Source organism: Pelodiscus sinensis, chromosome 18 (assembly GCF_049634645.1).
Source record: "Pelodiscus sinensis isolate JC-2024 chromosome 18, ASM4963464v1, whole genome shotgun sequence".
NCBI classification, from domain to species: Eukaryota; Metazoa; Chordata; order Testudines; family Trionychidae; genus Pelodiscus; species Pelodiscus sinensis.
Window position 1 is genome coordinate 11,651,210 of NC_134728.1, and position 18,361 is coordinate 11,669,570.

Here is an 18,361-nt window from a genome sequence, read left to right on the forward strand (position 1 = left end):
CACATATTCTATTATGTTATTCAAGTCTATTTGAACAAGTATTTGGTAATTTTTCACAATAATGTCTTTTTACATTTTTGGCTCTAAAATACACCATGAACACAGGAGATTGCATGGTGCTTTTTCTTTAAAGAGTTGGAACTCCACCTTTTCCATCTCGATTACCCCATGTGACAACAGAAACAATTTTCAGGATTCCCTTGTTCTCATCCTTTGGGGAATCCCCAGCCATCTAAAGAAAGTTCAGCAAGTCTCTAGCAGCTAAGACAACAGTAACAGGCAAGGAGTCTGATACTCTTGCAATATCTTGCCTTTTGCTGTATTTCGTTCAGTTTTCATTTAAATTAGAAAGGTCAGCAATGGATCTCATGCAATTTACTTGAGTCAGTGTTCTGCAAGGATGCTTGTGTGCTTCACTTTGGCATTGATGGATTTTAATTGACAGTTCGTCCTGACTTTCTGTGTAAAATGATAATCGAGGTGACTGCTAAACTAAGTCAAACCAAGACCATGCTTCCTTTCTCTTGCAGCCAGAACAGCTGGAATTATTTCAAAATCCAGATTTGTATCATTCCTTTTTTCTTCAGCAAGTAGTGTGCCTTCAGACAAGGACACATATCAAACACCAGATCACATCCCCGCGAAAATTACATTGGTTACAAATCCATTCCCAAAGGGAGGGCATGAACTTGTCCACAGTGGGGGAATGACTCTGAGAAATGTATTAGTTAGTTTCAAGACAAACATACAAAATGCTATAATTTTTTTATAGTACTTACGTTTAAGTATATTCCTTCTTTCAAGCTCCTCGACATCAGGTCTTTGGCTCAGGCGCCTGCGGAAAAATACCAAAATCACGTTTTGTACCATGTCTGTTCTTGCAAAAGTCTGTGCTGGGCTAAGTGTGGGTGTTGGGGTTTTCCTCAGAAAATCATCTCCAGTCAGTGGAGGAAGAGAATCCTGAAAGCTGGATATTTAGTCCCTTTATTCTTCCCAGATGCCAGCAGTGCAGATGGAAGTTTTCCTTTAGTTTGCTCTGTGCTCAGTGTAATCCTTCCCTCACATACACATTCTTTTCATCCTATTTTCCAAACAAAGTCAACCAAAAATAGTGTCCCACAATAGTTAAATTCATTCTTGAGGAGGCAGTTACCCTGAAAATCAAACTGGTTTCTTAAAAATCTTCTGCAGCAATCACTGCCTCCACTTTATACTCTCATGTAGCGATGGGTGCCCTTTTTCTAGCATCATCAATGATACAGCCTGGGAAAAAAATAGCCTTGCTAGAAATAAAGCCGCTCTGTGCAGGGTGGTTTCCTGGTTACAGATATGACAGAGCCGTCCACTAGCTGTACTAGTGCCTAGAGAATAAAATTCATGTGCTGCTCACAGCTTCCTGCTGTCTGAATCGAGTGAATGTCTTATGGAGCTTCACCTCCCCCTTCAGTAGTGCTGCCTCAGGATTGAGTCTTCAAATCATATGATCAGTGCCTTAGCGATTTTATCCTGCATACCAAATGAGACTTCCCTCAAGAGACACTGCTAATATCTGCAGAGAATCTCAGGTAATTGAACACCCACACACACATTTATAGTTACTGCATTTGCTCGCTTTCAAACAAAATCCAGCCAACAGAGATCTAAAAGGGTTTATACTGATTTTTGTGAATATTAAGTATTCTTGTCTCCTCCCTGAAATACATGTTGCACAGTAGGAGTCTGGAGGTTCCAAAGACAAAATGATTGAGAGCAACGGGCTAACACGGCGAGTCACAGGTACCATGAAAGTGAATCTAATATCACTGTAAATAAAGGGCAGAATTATACAAGGAACTTATAACATTGAACTGTGTCACATACACAAGAAATAAAGAGATGACAGATACTAAAATGACAAAGTCTCTGATGCTAGGTTCCCCTCTCCCTCCCCCCCAGCATTTGTCACCTGATCAAATTCACTATAGAAATCAGTTTCTTGGCTCTGCCTTTTTTTTTTAATGAATTCTCCTGAAACCAATGATGGGGCCAAATCTACTCTTGGGGTAGATCTACACTACTGGGGGGAGCTCAATCTAAGTTATGCAACTTCAGCTATGTGAATAACATAGCTGAAATGGGTGGACTCAGATCTACTTACCGCAGTGTCTTCACTACAACGTATCAACGGGAGACACTCTCCCATCAATTCTCCTTGAACTTTTCATTCTAGTGGGGTATCCAAGTCAGTAGGAGAGTGCTCAGTGGTTGATTTATCATGTCTATACTAGACATGATAAATCAACTCCTGCTGAATCAATCACTGCCCTGTTGATTTGGCCCACAGTAAAGACATGCCATCAGTATCGCTGGTGTAAATGTGGAGTATCTCCATTGAATTTGGTATAGCTACTTCTGATTTAAACCAATGTAAATGATAGCAAGATTTGGTCCCCTGAGCTTTAGTGCTTGAGTAATAACCTCTGCCCCAACTCCAGCCATTTTCTCCTCTACCACCTGCCCATCTTCCACAAGGATATTTTGTGGGGGTGGGGTTGGCTTTTGCCTTAGACTCACAGTATATCTCAGCATACTTCTACTGAAGTGAATGAAATTATTCAGACATGCCCCAGATGAGAATGTGGCCACATGTTTTTAATTCATATTTCCCCTCCTTCTGCCACTCCCATCCCCATCACTGTATGTCTCAGCACTGATCCAATTCTGTGAGGAGGTTTTATTTCAAGAGATTAACATGCTCTTCACAATCCAAACCAGGGAAGAGTGATTTATACTGTGAGTTTATCTGTAAATCAAAAGGCCACCAGACCTTCTGTTCACATGCCTTTATCAAAGCAGTTCTAATTACAGCACTTCCATGTGATGCTTATAGATTCTCTTAGGAACTGTTCATTCTTTTTTGAAGGGCCTTTAAAAGAGAAGATTTAAAAAACTAACCAAGATCAGAAAAATTAAAGCAGTGTTTGGAGTGCTTATGAGTATTGGTGATTTGTATATTTGTGTGTGATGGTAATCCCTCATTTTTTTAAATCCACCCTCCCTTTTTTTGCACTCACAAATATACCTGGAAATTCCCCCACTGGAAAAAAAATGTGTTGGTGACAAAGACTAGTCTCCAATCAGAAAACTGAAATCAGTTCTCTGCCTAAATTCATTAGCACATGATGTAAGACCAGATTTTCAGACCTGAATGCGTATACACCATATACAGGTGGTCCCTGAGGTACAAATGCATCGACTTACAACCATTCGTCTTTACAACCAACTTCCCATTAAAGCTGGTCTCCAAGTTATGAACGTGATCCTTGCTTACGAACAGCATGATCACATTTAAATGAATGGGGTCCGACTTAAGAACAGATCAAGTTACGACCAAGTGTTTGGAACGTAACTCGTTCGTAACTCGGGGACTATCTGTATACAGATGCAATTACAGAAACTGCACATGATAAATAAACATGGACATGACCAGGCATACAGCTAACAAGCCCTTTATACAGTACTGGCATCCTCAAATATTCAGCAATCAAGTCAGACTCTCCCCTCCAAGAAATCATTAAATTAGCTTCAAAATATGACTTCTTAAAATGTTTTTTATTCACAGCCATGAGCGCAAGAAATTCACTTGCTCTTAAAAGAAAATGTCTTATTAAATAACATGATTCCAGGAGCAGGGGCTTTCAGAAAAATTCCATATATTCAGACCTTATGATAACATTGTGAGTGATATTACCATTATGGCTGTGTGAGTATCCTGGTATAGTTGCATATTATTTGCAGTTGTTCTATGTACTGCTCAGGTAGGATATCTGCATTTATTTGGCCTCCATCCTGTGGTATGAGAGCAGCTCCATGGTTTCTGGACATACAGTGGGATGTAAAGGTTTCTTTCACTCCAGATGCATTCACAGGCATATGGGAGATTGGCAGCTAGCCAGCAAAGGTTAACGGCTCCAGCTGCTTCCCTCCCTTTGCTCTGATTGGAAAGGATGGAAGGCAGCTGTGTGTAGCCCTGTCTGGGAGAACAAGGCCTCCTTGTACCTTTAGCTATAGAAGCCCACTTCAGAAAGGCAGGGAGACTGGAGGGAGAGAGAAAAGCTTTCTTGGCTGAGAGATTCTCAAAGGGCTGTAGTGTTTTGTGATATTTCTCTGGAGCAGTCTCTGTATGTAAGTACTTGGCTTAGTTCCTTTTCTCTCTGCTGCAATGTTTCACCAGGTGTCCTGCAGGAGGAGGCTTCCCTGCTTGGAAACACAAAGTGAGCTGAGTAACCCCCTGACTCAGCATATGTCCCGTGCCTCTTGCATGGCATGTAGCCGTTCGCAGTGAAGAAACTGCTCTTGCTTTCTCAGTAGCAAGGCCCATATCCAACTCAGCTCCCCAGCTTACCCTGTCCCAAAGGGATCCCCAGAAGTTTCCCCTGGGGGCTCTGTAGGACTTTACCAAATCAGCCAGGCTTTCAGACATGCCTCCAAGCTGGCCAGCACCTTCTTTTTCCCCAAAGGAGGAGTTGCAGCCATCTTGCACCACTGCAGCCTCCCTCCCGGAGACCTTCTGCCTTAGTTCACCTCAGAGTAAATAGTGGACAACTGTGGCCCTGAACTATAGAGTCCTACGTGCTCAGTGAGTCAGCTTGATGTGGAGAGAGAAGAGCACAGGCCTTGGTCAGAGCAGGGTGTTTCCTTTTGAATGGTGTTTTCAGCTGTCTCTGTGTTTTGAACCTGTTTAACATCTCTGCAGGGGAGACTCTGCTTCAGGCTCTGTAAGCAAGGAGCTGTCGCTTCCCTACTTGATAGGCCATGCTGAGAACTGAATAGAAACTGAGGGATTTTTTTTCCCCTGCCTTAAGAAAACAAAAACCCTTCCCATTTCCCCTGACCTCAGTAAGCCTCCCCAAAAAGAGAGCTGTTGGATCCCCAGCCAACACTGTGGCTGCCATAGCTTCTCCTTTCTGTGCAAAGCAGGTAAGTGACATCTGTCTACGAGAAATGACTTATCTTGAGGGGTTCCTCCCTCCCCTTTGATAGAAGTGCTATCAAAGACTGGGACTCTTTACAAGAAACACTGAACTCCTCCACATGCTTTAAAATCTCCCACAATTAAGGCTGACAGCAGGTTTCAGGCCACAGCTGGGAAGCCCTGGCTTTGTAACGTTGGAGGACAAGGTGGATGGCAAGTAAGTCAAAGCATGGGAAGAGGGTGCAGTTATGCAGCTAGTGGACTGAGCAAGATTAACTCTAGTGTCTCTGAAAGCTCTTCCTGACAGGGAGCAAGCCTTACTTTAAGAGCTCAATTGATTTGTAAAAGACAGCAGAACTGCTGTCCTTGTTAATAGGATTTTCACATTGATTGGACTCCTGCCTGCTTCTGGCCACCAGAATGAGCATCCATCTGGGCCCATCATATGCTGTAAATTAGGGATGTGAAAATGCATGTAATTGACCAACTGTAACCACTGAAAATGTACACATGGGATGGCCATCAGCTCCCCAGGAGCCAGTGTGCACCTGCCTGTAGCCCGGCTCCCAAGGAACCGACTGCCGCCTCTGATATAGAAGCATCAGTGCAGGGTGGCAGCCAGCTTCTCAGGAACAGGGTGGGAGCCTGTGAATAACCGTGAATGTTAACCAGTAAGCCCAGGCTCATTGGTTCACCATTTACATGGTTAAACTTTCATCTCCCTACTGTAAATGCACTGAAACCTTAGCAGGGCCGGCCCACAACATTTTGGCACCTGAGGCGGAGAGCTCAAATGACACCCTATGTCCCCTTGCTTGGGCCAAAACTTTGAAAGGTCTCAATTCTGCCTTCCTGTTTTCCAGAGAGAATACATATGCGCCAGCAGAAGACACAATTTTCTACACTCTGGTCCTAGTGGCACCCTCCCACAGTCTGGCACCTGAGGCAGCCGCCTCAGTTCGCCTCATGGTAGGGCCAGCCCTGTACCTTAGTGTCAGTATCTTGAATTATTTGTGACAAGGGACTGTTTCCTCTCTTTGCTGCACGCATCAAGCCATTTCGGATGTAAAGTTTCCTTGCATTCAGTTTAACTCCAGACCTCCCTGAAAACTAGACAAGATCTGCAGGCTAGTTCAGCTGTACTGAGCCTGATCCACAAGAGCGAGTGAGGGGGCATTTGACCCCTGGACTTTATTTCTGCGGAACGCAGCTAGCATATGGAACACAGTGCAAGTCTTAAATGGTATTTCCTTGTCAATCACACACAAACACCATAGCAAAGCTGCCTGCACATCCGTGCATAATTTACACAAGTTTGATGAAGACCAAATCATCTGATCCAAAATCCAAGCATTTCATGCTACTCTTTTACCCTACATTATTGGAAAACTAAGGGTTGTGTTTTCCCTCCAAAGCTCAGAAGAGGTTACAAAACTCACTTTGCTCCATGCCAGGTTAATATGAGCCATCAAAACCAGATGTTCTTCGGCTATTTACCAAAATCCAGCTTTAATGCTGAGGGCCATGTTTTCATAAAATGAACCAAAATTGCACTAGCCAATAGTAAATTGGTCCCAAATGTGTCATCATAAATAGGCCTGCACAACAGTCCCAATATGCGGGGGCCAACTCGCACTAGCACCGTGCACGGTGCCGAACAGAAATGGCGACACTTCTCAGCTGCGGTTGTTTTCACTGGAAAAAGCAGACTTGCAACATTGTATGAATTTATTGATTTCACCAAATTGTTTTGGGGGCTGGTGAGGGAACCTTAAAACCTCATGACATTTTCCACATGAACTTTCATTCAAAGTGTCCTGACATTCACTTCCGTTTTATTTAAATTGTTAAATTAAAAATCTTAATGAAACAAAATGTGTAACTTGACCCAAAGCATTTTTCCCACTGTTTATTTCACCGAAGAAAATTTTTTTTTTGAGCAGCCAGTGACCTAAGCAAATCAGTCGCATTGTAGCTCTTTGGCTTACTTCTGGAGATGTGGAGGTGGATCTGGGTTGTGTTTTCCCCTTTATATGCAAATGTGCATCCACTGAGGTTCCTAGAAGCCACTTGCTGATAGTAAGAAGGGAAACAGTGATTCTCTCTTGTCTGCTCTCTTTCTTTTGGTGCACATGTGAAGGCATCTGCCATGCAAGACCAGGCTGCCTGCAGAGGCAATTACCATAGTTCCTACTGACTTGATCAGTGAGAGATTCTTCATCAGCTCACCCAGTAGAGCTGCTATTGCCTTTTACCATGAGATTCCTGGTTTGAGTCCCAGCTAAGGCAACATGAAGGACAAACACGAGTTCAGTCACTGGATCCAGCTTGCAGGGGGACTACTAATTGCCTGTCTCCTCTAGTGCCAGGTCACATGTTAGTGAGTTCAGCAATAAACACATGCACCTACATGTGTATCACTCAATAGGTCCACAATTAGTCCACACACAGCAGTTATCTTCCTCATGTTTCAGGGAATTAACCTGAGGACTAGTTCTCTACCAAAGTTAATGACATTGATTGATCTGCAGCCGCACAGAGTGATAAACATCCAGAGCCCTTCAGGGATTGCAGGTTACTTTAATCGTTGAATCTCCTGTCAGACAGGGGTTATGAGAGAGAATAGAGGCAGTGTGTATCAGACCTGTGAGGAAATTGACTCATGCACTTTCCTTTGTGCTCCCTAAATGGAGTTCTTCACAGGATCTGCACCATTCATCTGCAGGATAGGTATCCTGAGTGTGATTATTGGACACTTCCTTACAACTAAAGTCCTGCAAATCCACAGATAGCTGCTTTATATCTGCCAGTATCCGAATCCATGGATGTAAATATCCGTAGATCACTTTTGCAAATGCAGATACAAAATTTGTAGCTGTGCTGGGCTCTACTTATGACATTATCTGGGGTGTAGTAGCTGCGTATTCAGAAGGCATGTAAAAGTATGGGTCTGATCCTCATCTTGCATAAATAGGCAGAGCTCAATTGAAACCAATGGTGTGCCAGGGGTTTACACTAGCTGAGGAGCTGGCCTTCTGCTTCTAAGCCACTGTAGTAAACACAGCTGTTGAAAGCTGCTGCTGCGGTTCTTGAAGACGGGCAGAGCCCGAACGCAGAGCCTAGCAGACCCACACATGTTTGGTTTTGCAAAATTTGGTGTAAAAGCGTCTGCTGCTCCATGTGCTCCGATTTTTCTCACCTATGCTATGAGTTGGGATTTTGCAACATTTCAGGTGAGACATTTGCTTGAGATAGCAAGGTCTTTCCTAGAAACGGATGTGTGCTTGGTTTGTACTGAATTGTGGAAAAACCAATTTTGAGTCTCTTTGGCTGGAAGGAAGGATCCATCCATCCATGATTTTAAACTTGTGTAAAGTTCTTATTCTGTGCTAGGAAAAGAATCAGTGTGCTAGAATGTATAGAAAAGCATTCAGTGTGACTCTGAGGGCTGTTGCTCCAGTGAGATGTGCCAACGCTGAACATCAGGAGGAAATGCCTGAATCTGAAATAGGCATCTCTATTATCAGAACATCAAGCACAATACAACCAGGCATTTATTTTCATCCTTCCTATTAGTAGCTGTAACTAGGGTGCGTGCCAGGCCTTTGAGTCATCCATGTATTTCACCATGACAGGCGCTGCAGTACAGTTTTCAATGTACAATTATGGGTCATAGTAAATCTGAGGTGGGAGTTACTTCCCTGTTTGTTTGCAAAATTAGAAGGTGGGCACCACAGACATGAGCTTGTTTTACCCTGGGTAATTTAGGAGCATGTATAAAGTGGTGCGGGGGTGACACATCTTGTTACTGAAAAAGCTCGAAGAGCAACTACTGCTGTTCTGTGACAACAATAAGCTAAAGAGCAAAAGGAAGAGGGTGAATGTTAGTGTATGTTCTGCCATGTAGCCTTCGTCATCTAACAACTGTGGCTGCGGATTGCATTTAAAAAAACAGTTAATTCATATGGTGGGTGTGGATCATGACAGAAATGAAACCATAAGTCAAGGTACTTGGAAAGAGAACTTAAATATGGCCACTGCTATGCTGTTTGCGTGTTCAAACAGAGTTAAGTTATGCAAACAACTTAGAAGGCATGGGCATAGTTGGAGGTGGGAAAGGAGTTGCTGCCTCAAACTACAAGTCTTCAGCAGGTGTGGAACTTGCCCCACTGCTGATTGATGCTGCCCCCCAAATTGAGAAATCACACTATGCATATGCTTAAAAGTGGTACCTGAATACTCAATGTATAATAATTATTAAAGGGACTAGAAAATTTGCCCAGGAAGTTAAAATGCATTTTGGTTTTGAAAAAATTAGGGGAGCAGAGGTTTTTTGGTTTAAGTATGCAACTGTTAATGCAAAACATGAGCCTCACTTGTACATGCAGTGCAATGTAGACATCTGTGTGCACAGATAAATCTAATTATTCACTTGATATGGGGTTCCCGTTTGGAGTTGCAATCATGGCAAAGATGGACCAGAATTCCTGCCTCGGCTGGTGGGTGGGTGGGTGGGTGGGTGTGTGTGTGTGTGTGTGTGTGTGTGTGTGTGTGTGTGTGTGTGTTGCTTCAGCAGTGTCCCGGAACTTAACACTGCCCTAAAGAGAGAACCCCACAGACACCAGCTACTGTACCCCAGTTCCATGTAGGGGGCATTCCCCAGAGGGACATGGGCATGAAGGCTCTAGGGTCCTCTGGACTAATCTTGAAATGGAGGTGTAATAGCTAGTGGGTTATTACACTATCATACTCTAGAGCCATGGTGTCCAAGAGGCTAGCCACATGTGGCTATTTGGCTGGTTGAGTGTGGTTAGTTCGCTATAGCAATAGCCACTATAGTGTGGAATTTGCCCCACCCCACTCGTGGCCCCACTGGCATAACTGATGCTACCCTCCAAATAGAGAAGTCACACTAAGCATATGCTTAAAAGTGGTACCTGAATAGTCAATGTATAACAATTACATAACAGTTAAGTTATGCATACAACTTAGAAGCATGGGCATAGTTGGAGGTGGGAAAGGAGCTGCTGCTTCAAACTACAAGCCTCCAGCAGATGTGGTATTTGCCCCGCCCTACTGTGGCCCTACTGGCATGACTGATGTAGCCTATAGTGGCTACTGCTTTTGAACTGGTTGGACGCCATGGGTCTAGAGCAACATTATGGCCACTCTAGGTTGTGCCAAGGGCTAGTTCAGGAGAAGGGGAGCCAGACAAGTAGCTCAGAAACACCGTTTCCTCCCCAGCTGCAGCTGTGTTGAACATGATGCTGGTGTAGCTGAGCCATGAGCCTTACATGCCTAATTAAAAAAATCTGGCCTTTGGCTACTTTAGCAAAGAAAAGTATTTTGACAATATGTCATGCTACCAGCACTACGTCACTCTTACAAAATGCAGGGCTGTCTTGCATGGCAGGTTTCAAATGGCACATTATAATGTATCGTGGGCCACGTCATACCTCATATTACCCTCAAATAGCTCTCATACCCAGAGAAAAAAAGCAACTTTTTGTGGTGTTGCCAATCTACATCTAAGAAGTCCGGCCCCTCACATCCTTTTACAAATACCATATGACTAGCCTAAGGTACAGACCTTTTTGTCCCATTTAGGACACCGTCCCAAATTCTGTCCTGACCCCCCCAAGGTTATAACTCAGTGTGATGTTTGACTCAGCGTGCTTGTGCCTAAACCCACTTCCCCCACCACTGAGTTGCAGTTCTGCACCACCATGATCCCAGTTACATAGAAGCCCCATAGGGTGGGGCTCAGGTACTACAGATGAGGGCAGAATAACAAACCTAGCTTGATATCTGCCCCTCACACACTGCAATCCACCCTCCCCAATGGACAGACTGACTGTTGTTGCATAGTACAATGTACAGATACACTGTTCAGGGGCTGAAATACTCAAAATCAAAGCACCGCTGTCTCGTTAGGCAGGAGAGTTCAGATGGAGAATGCTACAAGTTAAGCCCTATTTTTATGGGTGGTTGGTGAAGGTAGGGCTGGGTGGAGTCAATCCCCCATCCCTTCTGTTGAGTCCCTGCCTCCCCTCTCCCTGCACCACGGAGAGGTGGGGCAGTGTGCCGCCACCTCCCTCCCTGCAGTATGGGGAGAGTGGGCACGTGGCCCCAGCCCCAGAGCGTGGGGAGGGTGGGCACTCAGAGGCAGCAACGCTCCACTCCCAGTTCACCTACAATCGGTGTTCTGGGATGGTGGCGTGTGGGCGGGGCCAGGCTGGCAGTTTGAGAGGGCAAAGCCGCCCAGGTCTGTTTTCTCCCCTATGAAAACCCAAGAGTACTTGACCACTGGCTTCGGAGGGTTCCTTAGATCTTCAGAAGGGACAGTTACATAGAGCAGCAGCTGTTTCTCTATTTGTGCACTCCAGGAGCCCAATCCAAAGCCAATGGAAGTCAATAGCAATCTACCCAGTGACTTGATTGTGCCTGGTTCAGACCTTCATATGCCCTGCAGATGTTCAAACTTTGCCAGCCCAAGGAAGAGAGAGACCAACACCTCCTGCTGGCGCAATAACCTTCTGCAGCTGTGATGCTCCAAAAATCATAGAATCCTAGGGCTGGAAGAGACCTCAGGAGGACATCAAGTCCAGCCCCCTGCCCAAGGCAGGACCAACCCCAACTAAATAATCCCAGCCAGGGCTTTGTCAAGCCAGGACTTAAAAACCTCTAGGGATGGAGATTCCACCATCTCCTTAGGGAACCCATCCCAGTGCTTCACCACCCTCCGAGTGAAATAGTTTTTCCTAATATACAACCTAGACCATGCATACTGCAACTTGAGACCATTGCTCCTTGTTCTGCCATCTGTCACTACTGAGAACGGCCTCTCTCTATCCTCTTTGGAACCTCCCTTCCGGCAGTTGAAGGCTGCTATCAAATCCCCCCCACTCTTCTCTTCTGTAGACTAAATAAGCCCAAATCCCGCAGCCTCTCCTTGTAGACGATGTGCTCCAGCTCCCTAATCATTTTTGTTGCCCTCTACTGGACCCTCTCCAATGCATCCATATCCCTTCTGTAACCGGGGGGGGGGGGGGGGGGAGGAGGCAGGGCAGAACTGGATGCAATACTCCAGATGTTGCATAAAGTGGAATAATAACTTCTCTAGATATGCTGGAAATGCTCCTCCTAATGCACCCTAATAGGCCATTAGCCTTCCTGGCTACAAGGGCACACTGTTGACTCATATCCAGCTTCCCATCCACTGTAGTCCCCAGGTCCTTTTCTGCTGAACTGCTACTTAGCCAGTCGGTCCCCAGCCTGTAACAATGCTTGGCATTCTTCCATCCCAAGTGCAGGACTCTACACTTGTCCTTGTCGAACCTCATGAGATTTCTTTTGGCCCAATCCTCCAATTTGTCTAGATCATTCTGGACCCTATCCCTGCTCTTCAACGTATCTACCTCTGCCCCTAGCTTAGTGTCCTCTGCAAATATGCTGAGGGAGCAATCCATCCCCTCCTCTAGGTCATTAATAAAGATTTTGAATAAAACCAGCCCTAGAACTGATCCTTGGGGTACTCCACTTGACACTGACCACCAACCAGACATTGAGCCATCGATCACTACCCATTGGACCTGACAATTTAGCCAGATTTCTGTCCACCTTACAGTCCTTTTGTCCAATCCATATTTCCTTGACTTGCTGGAAAGAATACTGTGGGGATACTGTACCAAAATCTTTGCTAACGTCAAGATATATGACCTCCACTGACTTCCCCATATCTACAAAGCCAGTTGCCTTCTATGACAAGGTAATAAGGTTGGTGAGGCTTGACTTGCCCTTAGTGAATCCACCTTGACTATTCCTGATCACTTTGCTCTCTTCCAAGTGCTTCAAAACGGAAGCTGTGGCCTGATTTATCTGATCCAGGTTTGGGCTCATCCCTATTGTCATGCAGGGCAGCGAATGGGCTATGTTAATCTATAAAGCAGAAACATGAAGCTGCACGACAGAGGGCCGCATGTAGCATACATGGGTAGAAGTTTCCAGAGACAAAGTGACAAGGAGTCCAGTGGCACCTTCTAGACTAACAGATGTATTGGAGCATAAGCTTCCATGGGCAAAGACCTGCATGCATCTGACGTAGTGGGACTTTGCCCACAAAAGCTATGCTCCAATACATGTTAGTCTATAAGGTGCCATAGGACTCCTTGTCACTTTTGCAGATCCAGACTAACACGGCTACCCCTCTGATACAGAGAGAAAGTGAGTGTCTCCCATGAATTTTGAGCTGTCTTTGTCAGTGTGTATATTTTCTGCATAGGCTTAACTTTCTCCCTAAGTTTGTACTTTACACCAGGAGGCAAATATCTTTTTGCTCTAGCAAACCTGAGTTTTGCACTTTATAGCCAGACAGCTGCTAGTTCGCCATCATGTAAAGGAAACCACTCGGGTGATTTCTAGAGCAAAAAATCCTCATTGGCCTCGGTGAGTTGTTTTTGAGAGGTTCTGAGTGTTGATTGCAATGGGAGTTTCTGGATCTCTGACAGGATCAGGCCCAGTTCTGAAAGGGCCTTGTTAGGACTACGCTTGGAATGTTAATTGTGATTTAATCGTTACATGCTGGCTGACATGACTATAAATTCTAGGCACTCCGTATACAGGTTTGCAAAACTCAAATCTCTCCTCCCAGCCTCGGGTTAAGCGCAACTAGCAAATAATGTTTTGTTTGCGTCTGGAATTTACAGTGGTGTTAACATGTTAAATCACCACTGAACATTCTACCAGAGATGCATGTTGAGCTCTCAGTGACTGTGGAAGGCATTCAGCACCTCCTAGGACACAGCCAGGAAACGGAGCCGCAAGCCAATGGGAGCCGCAAGCAGCCATACTTTGGAAACTCAGGTGAATAAAGCATCTGGCGTCCCACCCGGGGCTACCCCTAGTGAACTGATTCAGTTTATTGTCCACCCCTATGCTAGGAAGAGGCCCAGGATTTTCATTAAAACAATGAGAAGCCTGCAGAAGGAATGTGAACAATGTGGATAGCGCTGTGCAGAGCCCCATAAGGTACATGCATACCAGGAATTCCTCTGCAAGTCTGTTGTCTGCTTGCAGGCTGACCAAGGTGGGCGACTTGCTTAGCAATGAAACGCTAGCCCTTGCTTTAAAGCAGCAGTAAAACTGGAAGCCCAGCATGCCCAGGACAAGGAGAACGAACCAATGTTTCAGATAAGTCACCAGCATATCTAAAATGTAAGCTGGTTGGTGCTTCCGAGCAAACAAATGCCTGCGATGTAAATCCTGGGGATTAACTCTTACTGCATAATATGTTGGATTTTGGAATGAAGACATCTGTCGCTGAAACAGCAGGAAAAAAACAGAAGAGAAACCACTAAATGCACCAGGCCATATGTGCAGGAAGGAGGTTTAAAAAAAAAAAAGCACGACATAGATAGAATCTATTTCCAAGCAGGAGGGAATTGGAGGAGACAGAGAGGGGAGCAAACCCCCATGTGTTTCTACATTTCTTTTTGCTTGATATTTAAGGAGAGCTTCCCGATGCTCTGGAGGCCAGCATGTTGCGAGGAGCAGCTTCCCTGCTAACCATTTAAAAACACTGCTCCTTGGGCTCAAATCCAGCGTGAGCAGGCTGGTGGAAAGTGGCTGCAGAGGTCAGGCTTCCCAGCAAAGCTACCCAGGGCTAGCCAGTGGGAAGTTACAGAACTGGTGGCTTGAAAGAATATCCAGGCAATAGCCTCTACACAAATGATCCAGGTTGCTCAGCCATTTCAGATCTTAGATGCAGACAGCATGTGCCCATACCCTGCATGCTGACTGGGATGCAAGCAGCTCTTCCAAACAGAACATTTTCTCAGTGGTGGAAGTAAATGTATGAAAACATGATGCTGTTGCTTTCGTATAATCCCTAAAGCAAAGCATGAAATGAGGCGGGTTTCCTAAAACTGTAGACACTTCTGGGACAAATACCCACACTCAGTGCTATATGTACCATCACACGCTTGTTAGAACTGCAGAAATATTTCCGGGCATATTCGCCCTGGTAATCCAAAGCTGCCCGGTCCTCCCCCTTCATCCAGCCACAAAGCATTTTCAGAGGATGGGATATCCCTGCTTGCAAATAGCATGTCACCTGCGAGGTGGCAAATGAACACACTGCTCTGCTTTCTCCTCTTACAACCATGGTTACCATCCTGGGCAATGCAAGTTCACAGCTGAGTTGGTGTTGGTAGGATGCAAAGCAGACCGGAGCCACCCAGCCTCACCCTATATAGCAAGTTCTTACCATACATTGTGGCTCTCCCTTGAAAACTGACGCTGCACTTCAATCTGTTAGGAAGACCTGCCTCTTGCAGCAACATTCTTACTATGGTATACTTGGCGTGTATCCTGCCATCAACGTATGTGTGGGATTCTGCATGGAGCTCCCTAAAGCCAGGCCTACGCTACCAGAGAAAGTCAACCTAAAATCCACAACTCCAGTGATGGGAACAGCGTAGCTGGAGTCAACATACCTTAAGTTGAATTTCTGTGGGTCCCCAATGCGGGAGGTTGATGGGAGAAACTCTGTCAACTTCCCTTACTCGTTGTGACCCCATAGAGCACTTGGATTGACGGGGCACCATCAGCAGCTGATTTACCAGGTCCTTACTAGACCCACTGTCAAAGCTGTTCCCCACTCTGGCACTCCGAATGCAGAAGGTGGAGGCCCACATGAGAGCTTCAAAACCCTGCCTTTACAGGCACTGGTTACAAAAACTTCCCCCGCCCCAGAATCCTAATACACAGATTTTGGGGAATCTACCATTATCAAGCGCTTTTTGATCCCTAAAAAAAACCAGGGGTGAACACTTGAAACCATCCCCAGGGGTACCCCAAGCTCTCTTGCCCTAAAAGAGCTTGAAAAAGAAAAGAGAAAAACAAGCACTAGTCTCTGGTAGCTGACCCCTCCCCTCCCCCCCGCCCATGTATTAGAGGCATGTAGATACACACAGACTGACCTTCCAGGACACAAGAATCAAATCATCACCTTAAAAGAAGAGATTTTTATTACAAAACAAAAGATAAACTTGATAACGTATACTTGGTTGCTAGATGTTAGAGCAACCAAGGAAAACAAATTTTAAAAAAAGAGAATCTCAGCATAATGCTTAGATAGTAATAAATGGGGAGGGAAGGCATAGATTCACACCCAGCAGTTCAAACCAAACCACAGAATAAAGCAAAATTACCCTGAACGCAACTGGACTCACATTTCCCTGATACTCACTTCTAATTTTCTCTTTGTTCAGTCCACTCCCATGCTCTGAATTCTGTGGGGGCATGGTGGTCCTGCCTGGATTTAAATCATTCTGTGTGTCTCAACTCCTGGTTTAATTCTCCCACACCAAGAAAGCAGGCAGGGAACTTGTATCCAATTCAAATTTCAACCCTCTATCTCGATTGGTTCTTACACCTTTGCTAGCTACCTGAGTTAACCCCTTAGTCACTGGGTGCTGGTCAGTACTCCTCCTGTTCATGACACCCACTAAACTGAACCCTAGGAGATCAATTGCCAGAGCATTTATGTCAGGATAAGTGAGGACAAGAGAGAACTCAAAGGTGTGATGTGGCAATAATTTAAGATTCTGCCCCCCTCGCTCCTGTTTTTACTCCTCAAATACAGATTGAACCTCTCTAAACTGGGATTCTCTGGTCTGGCAACATCCATGGACCAGAGAGCCCCAGTGGAGGGATGACAGGGCAGCAGGGCTGGTCCCAGTGCACTGCTGGCAGGGAAGTAGGGCCAGTGGCAGGGGGGGAACCGGCCAGGCCAAACAGGGGTGGCGGGTGGCAAAGGGACCAGAAATGACCTCGCCAGGTTTCAGCAAAATCCCTCATCTGGAACCAGGCCGGTCCAAAGGGTGCCAGGCCAAGGAGGTCCAGTTGGTAGTTCCATTAAGTAAACGCGACTGACAGTTACTCACCAGTAACGAGCCAGCCAAAGTATCAGACTTTAGATTGCTATGACGGGGTCCCTTCTCCATCCATCTGAATTTAAAATGTGAGCTAGTTACCTAGTACTATAGGTGCTCTTCAGTACATCTGTGCTGGATTAATACATTTGGGACAGAGTCTGAGCTCCTTTATTGGTACAGGTCTAAAGTACAGCAGGTAAAAGAATAGCTTTTCTGTTGTGGCGGGGGTGGGGGAGGGAATTCCAGTTTTTTGAAAATTGGTTTTATGCTGAGTCAGACTGAAAAGTTGACATTTCAGTTTTTCACAACACAAATGTACCAAAATATTTTGTGTGACCTTGTCTAAATGCCTAGTTTTGACTGGATCATTTGGACTCATCAGAATATTACCAAATGGGAGAGTCAAAGTGAAATCTTTCAGCCTAATTTAAATGATTTATATTGACCACTTCCCGTCAAACATCTGTGAATCTGATACATGCTCAGGAAATGTTTCAGTGTATCTGAATCAACATTTTCTGATTGAGACTACTCCATCTGAAAAGTCTTGATGAGCTCTAGTCTGGATTAACTGGTCCTCACTGTCCTCTCCCCTGGGGCCGCATATAAATGTAATTTACACTTACATTAAGACCACTGTATGCAGCCATAGTATTAAGGATCCCTGGTGTAAATGAGAATTCAGCCATTGACTTCAGTGGTGGTACTCTCAAGATAGATCTGTGCAACTAAGATCACAAAGTGACGTTTGTATTTGTAACACATGGAGAGAAACCTGTTTGTAACTTTTGTGGTTGTTAAAAAGACATCTGTCATATCTGCCCCTTTTGCTACCATATGAGGTTGTGAAAATATATTGCTTAAAACCAACGTAGCATTAGCTACACTCCGGCTTTGTTCTGAGCTGTCTATCCTGTGTCAGAGCTCTCGCCAATTGTGACAAGCCCAGGTCTTACAAATGAGACCAAACAAACTATTTAAACAGCAAAATCTGCTTGTTCCACAACGCTGGCCTGCCAAACTGTCAAGTGTGTTTCATTGTGGGTTGTATGTCTCGCCTTGGGAGCAGCACGTGGAAGCTTAACTGAACCTTTGCAAAGCAACATGTCCTCCCTCGTGTCTCTTTTGTTGAAGTTTCATCCAAAAGAATAACTATCTCTTTCGCTAGGCTCTGTGCCCCCGGAATAATTGATAGTGCCATTGGTAGCTTTCAGCTCGGCTTCCAGATCAACATCAAGGACAGACCCATAGCCTTTTCCCATCCAAGGGCTTCCAAATAGAGATGATGAAGAATATCCGCTCTGCTCAGAACCTCTGTGTGTACCAGAATGCCCTTTGGTGCCTCTGGTCCATTGCCTTTCCAGGAATCGTCGGGGCATCCTCGCTGGTGGTGTAAATCAGCACAGCTCCACAGATGTCAGCAAAGCTATGCTGATTAGTGGCAGCTGAACATCTGGCCACATGGGTTTCG

At 45.1% G+C, this 18,361-nt stretch overlaps 1 protein-coding gene across 2 annotated transcripts in view; it reads right to left on the reverse strand.

Moving 5' to 3' along the window:
- The window catches only part of PHACTR3 (phosphatase and actin regulator 3), a 205,557-nt gene that overhangs the window by 11,066 nt on the left and 176,130 nt on the right, over positions 1 to 18,361 (reverse strand). For both annotated transcript variants that reach the window (XM_075901114.1, XM_075901115.1), the window contains one exon: positions 780 to 835. In XM_075901114.1, the coding sequence (XP_075757229.1) occupies positions 780 to 835 (56 nt within the window). The remainder of the gene's footprint in view (positions 1 to 779; positions 836 to 18,361) is intronic.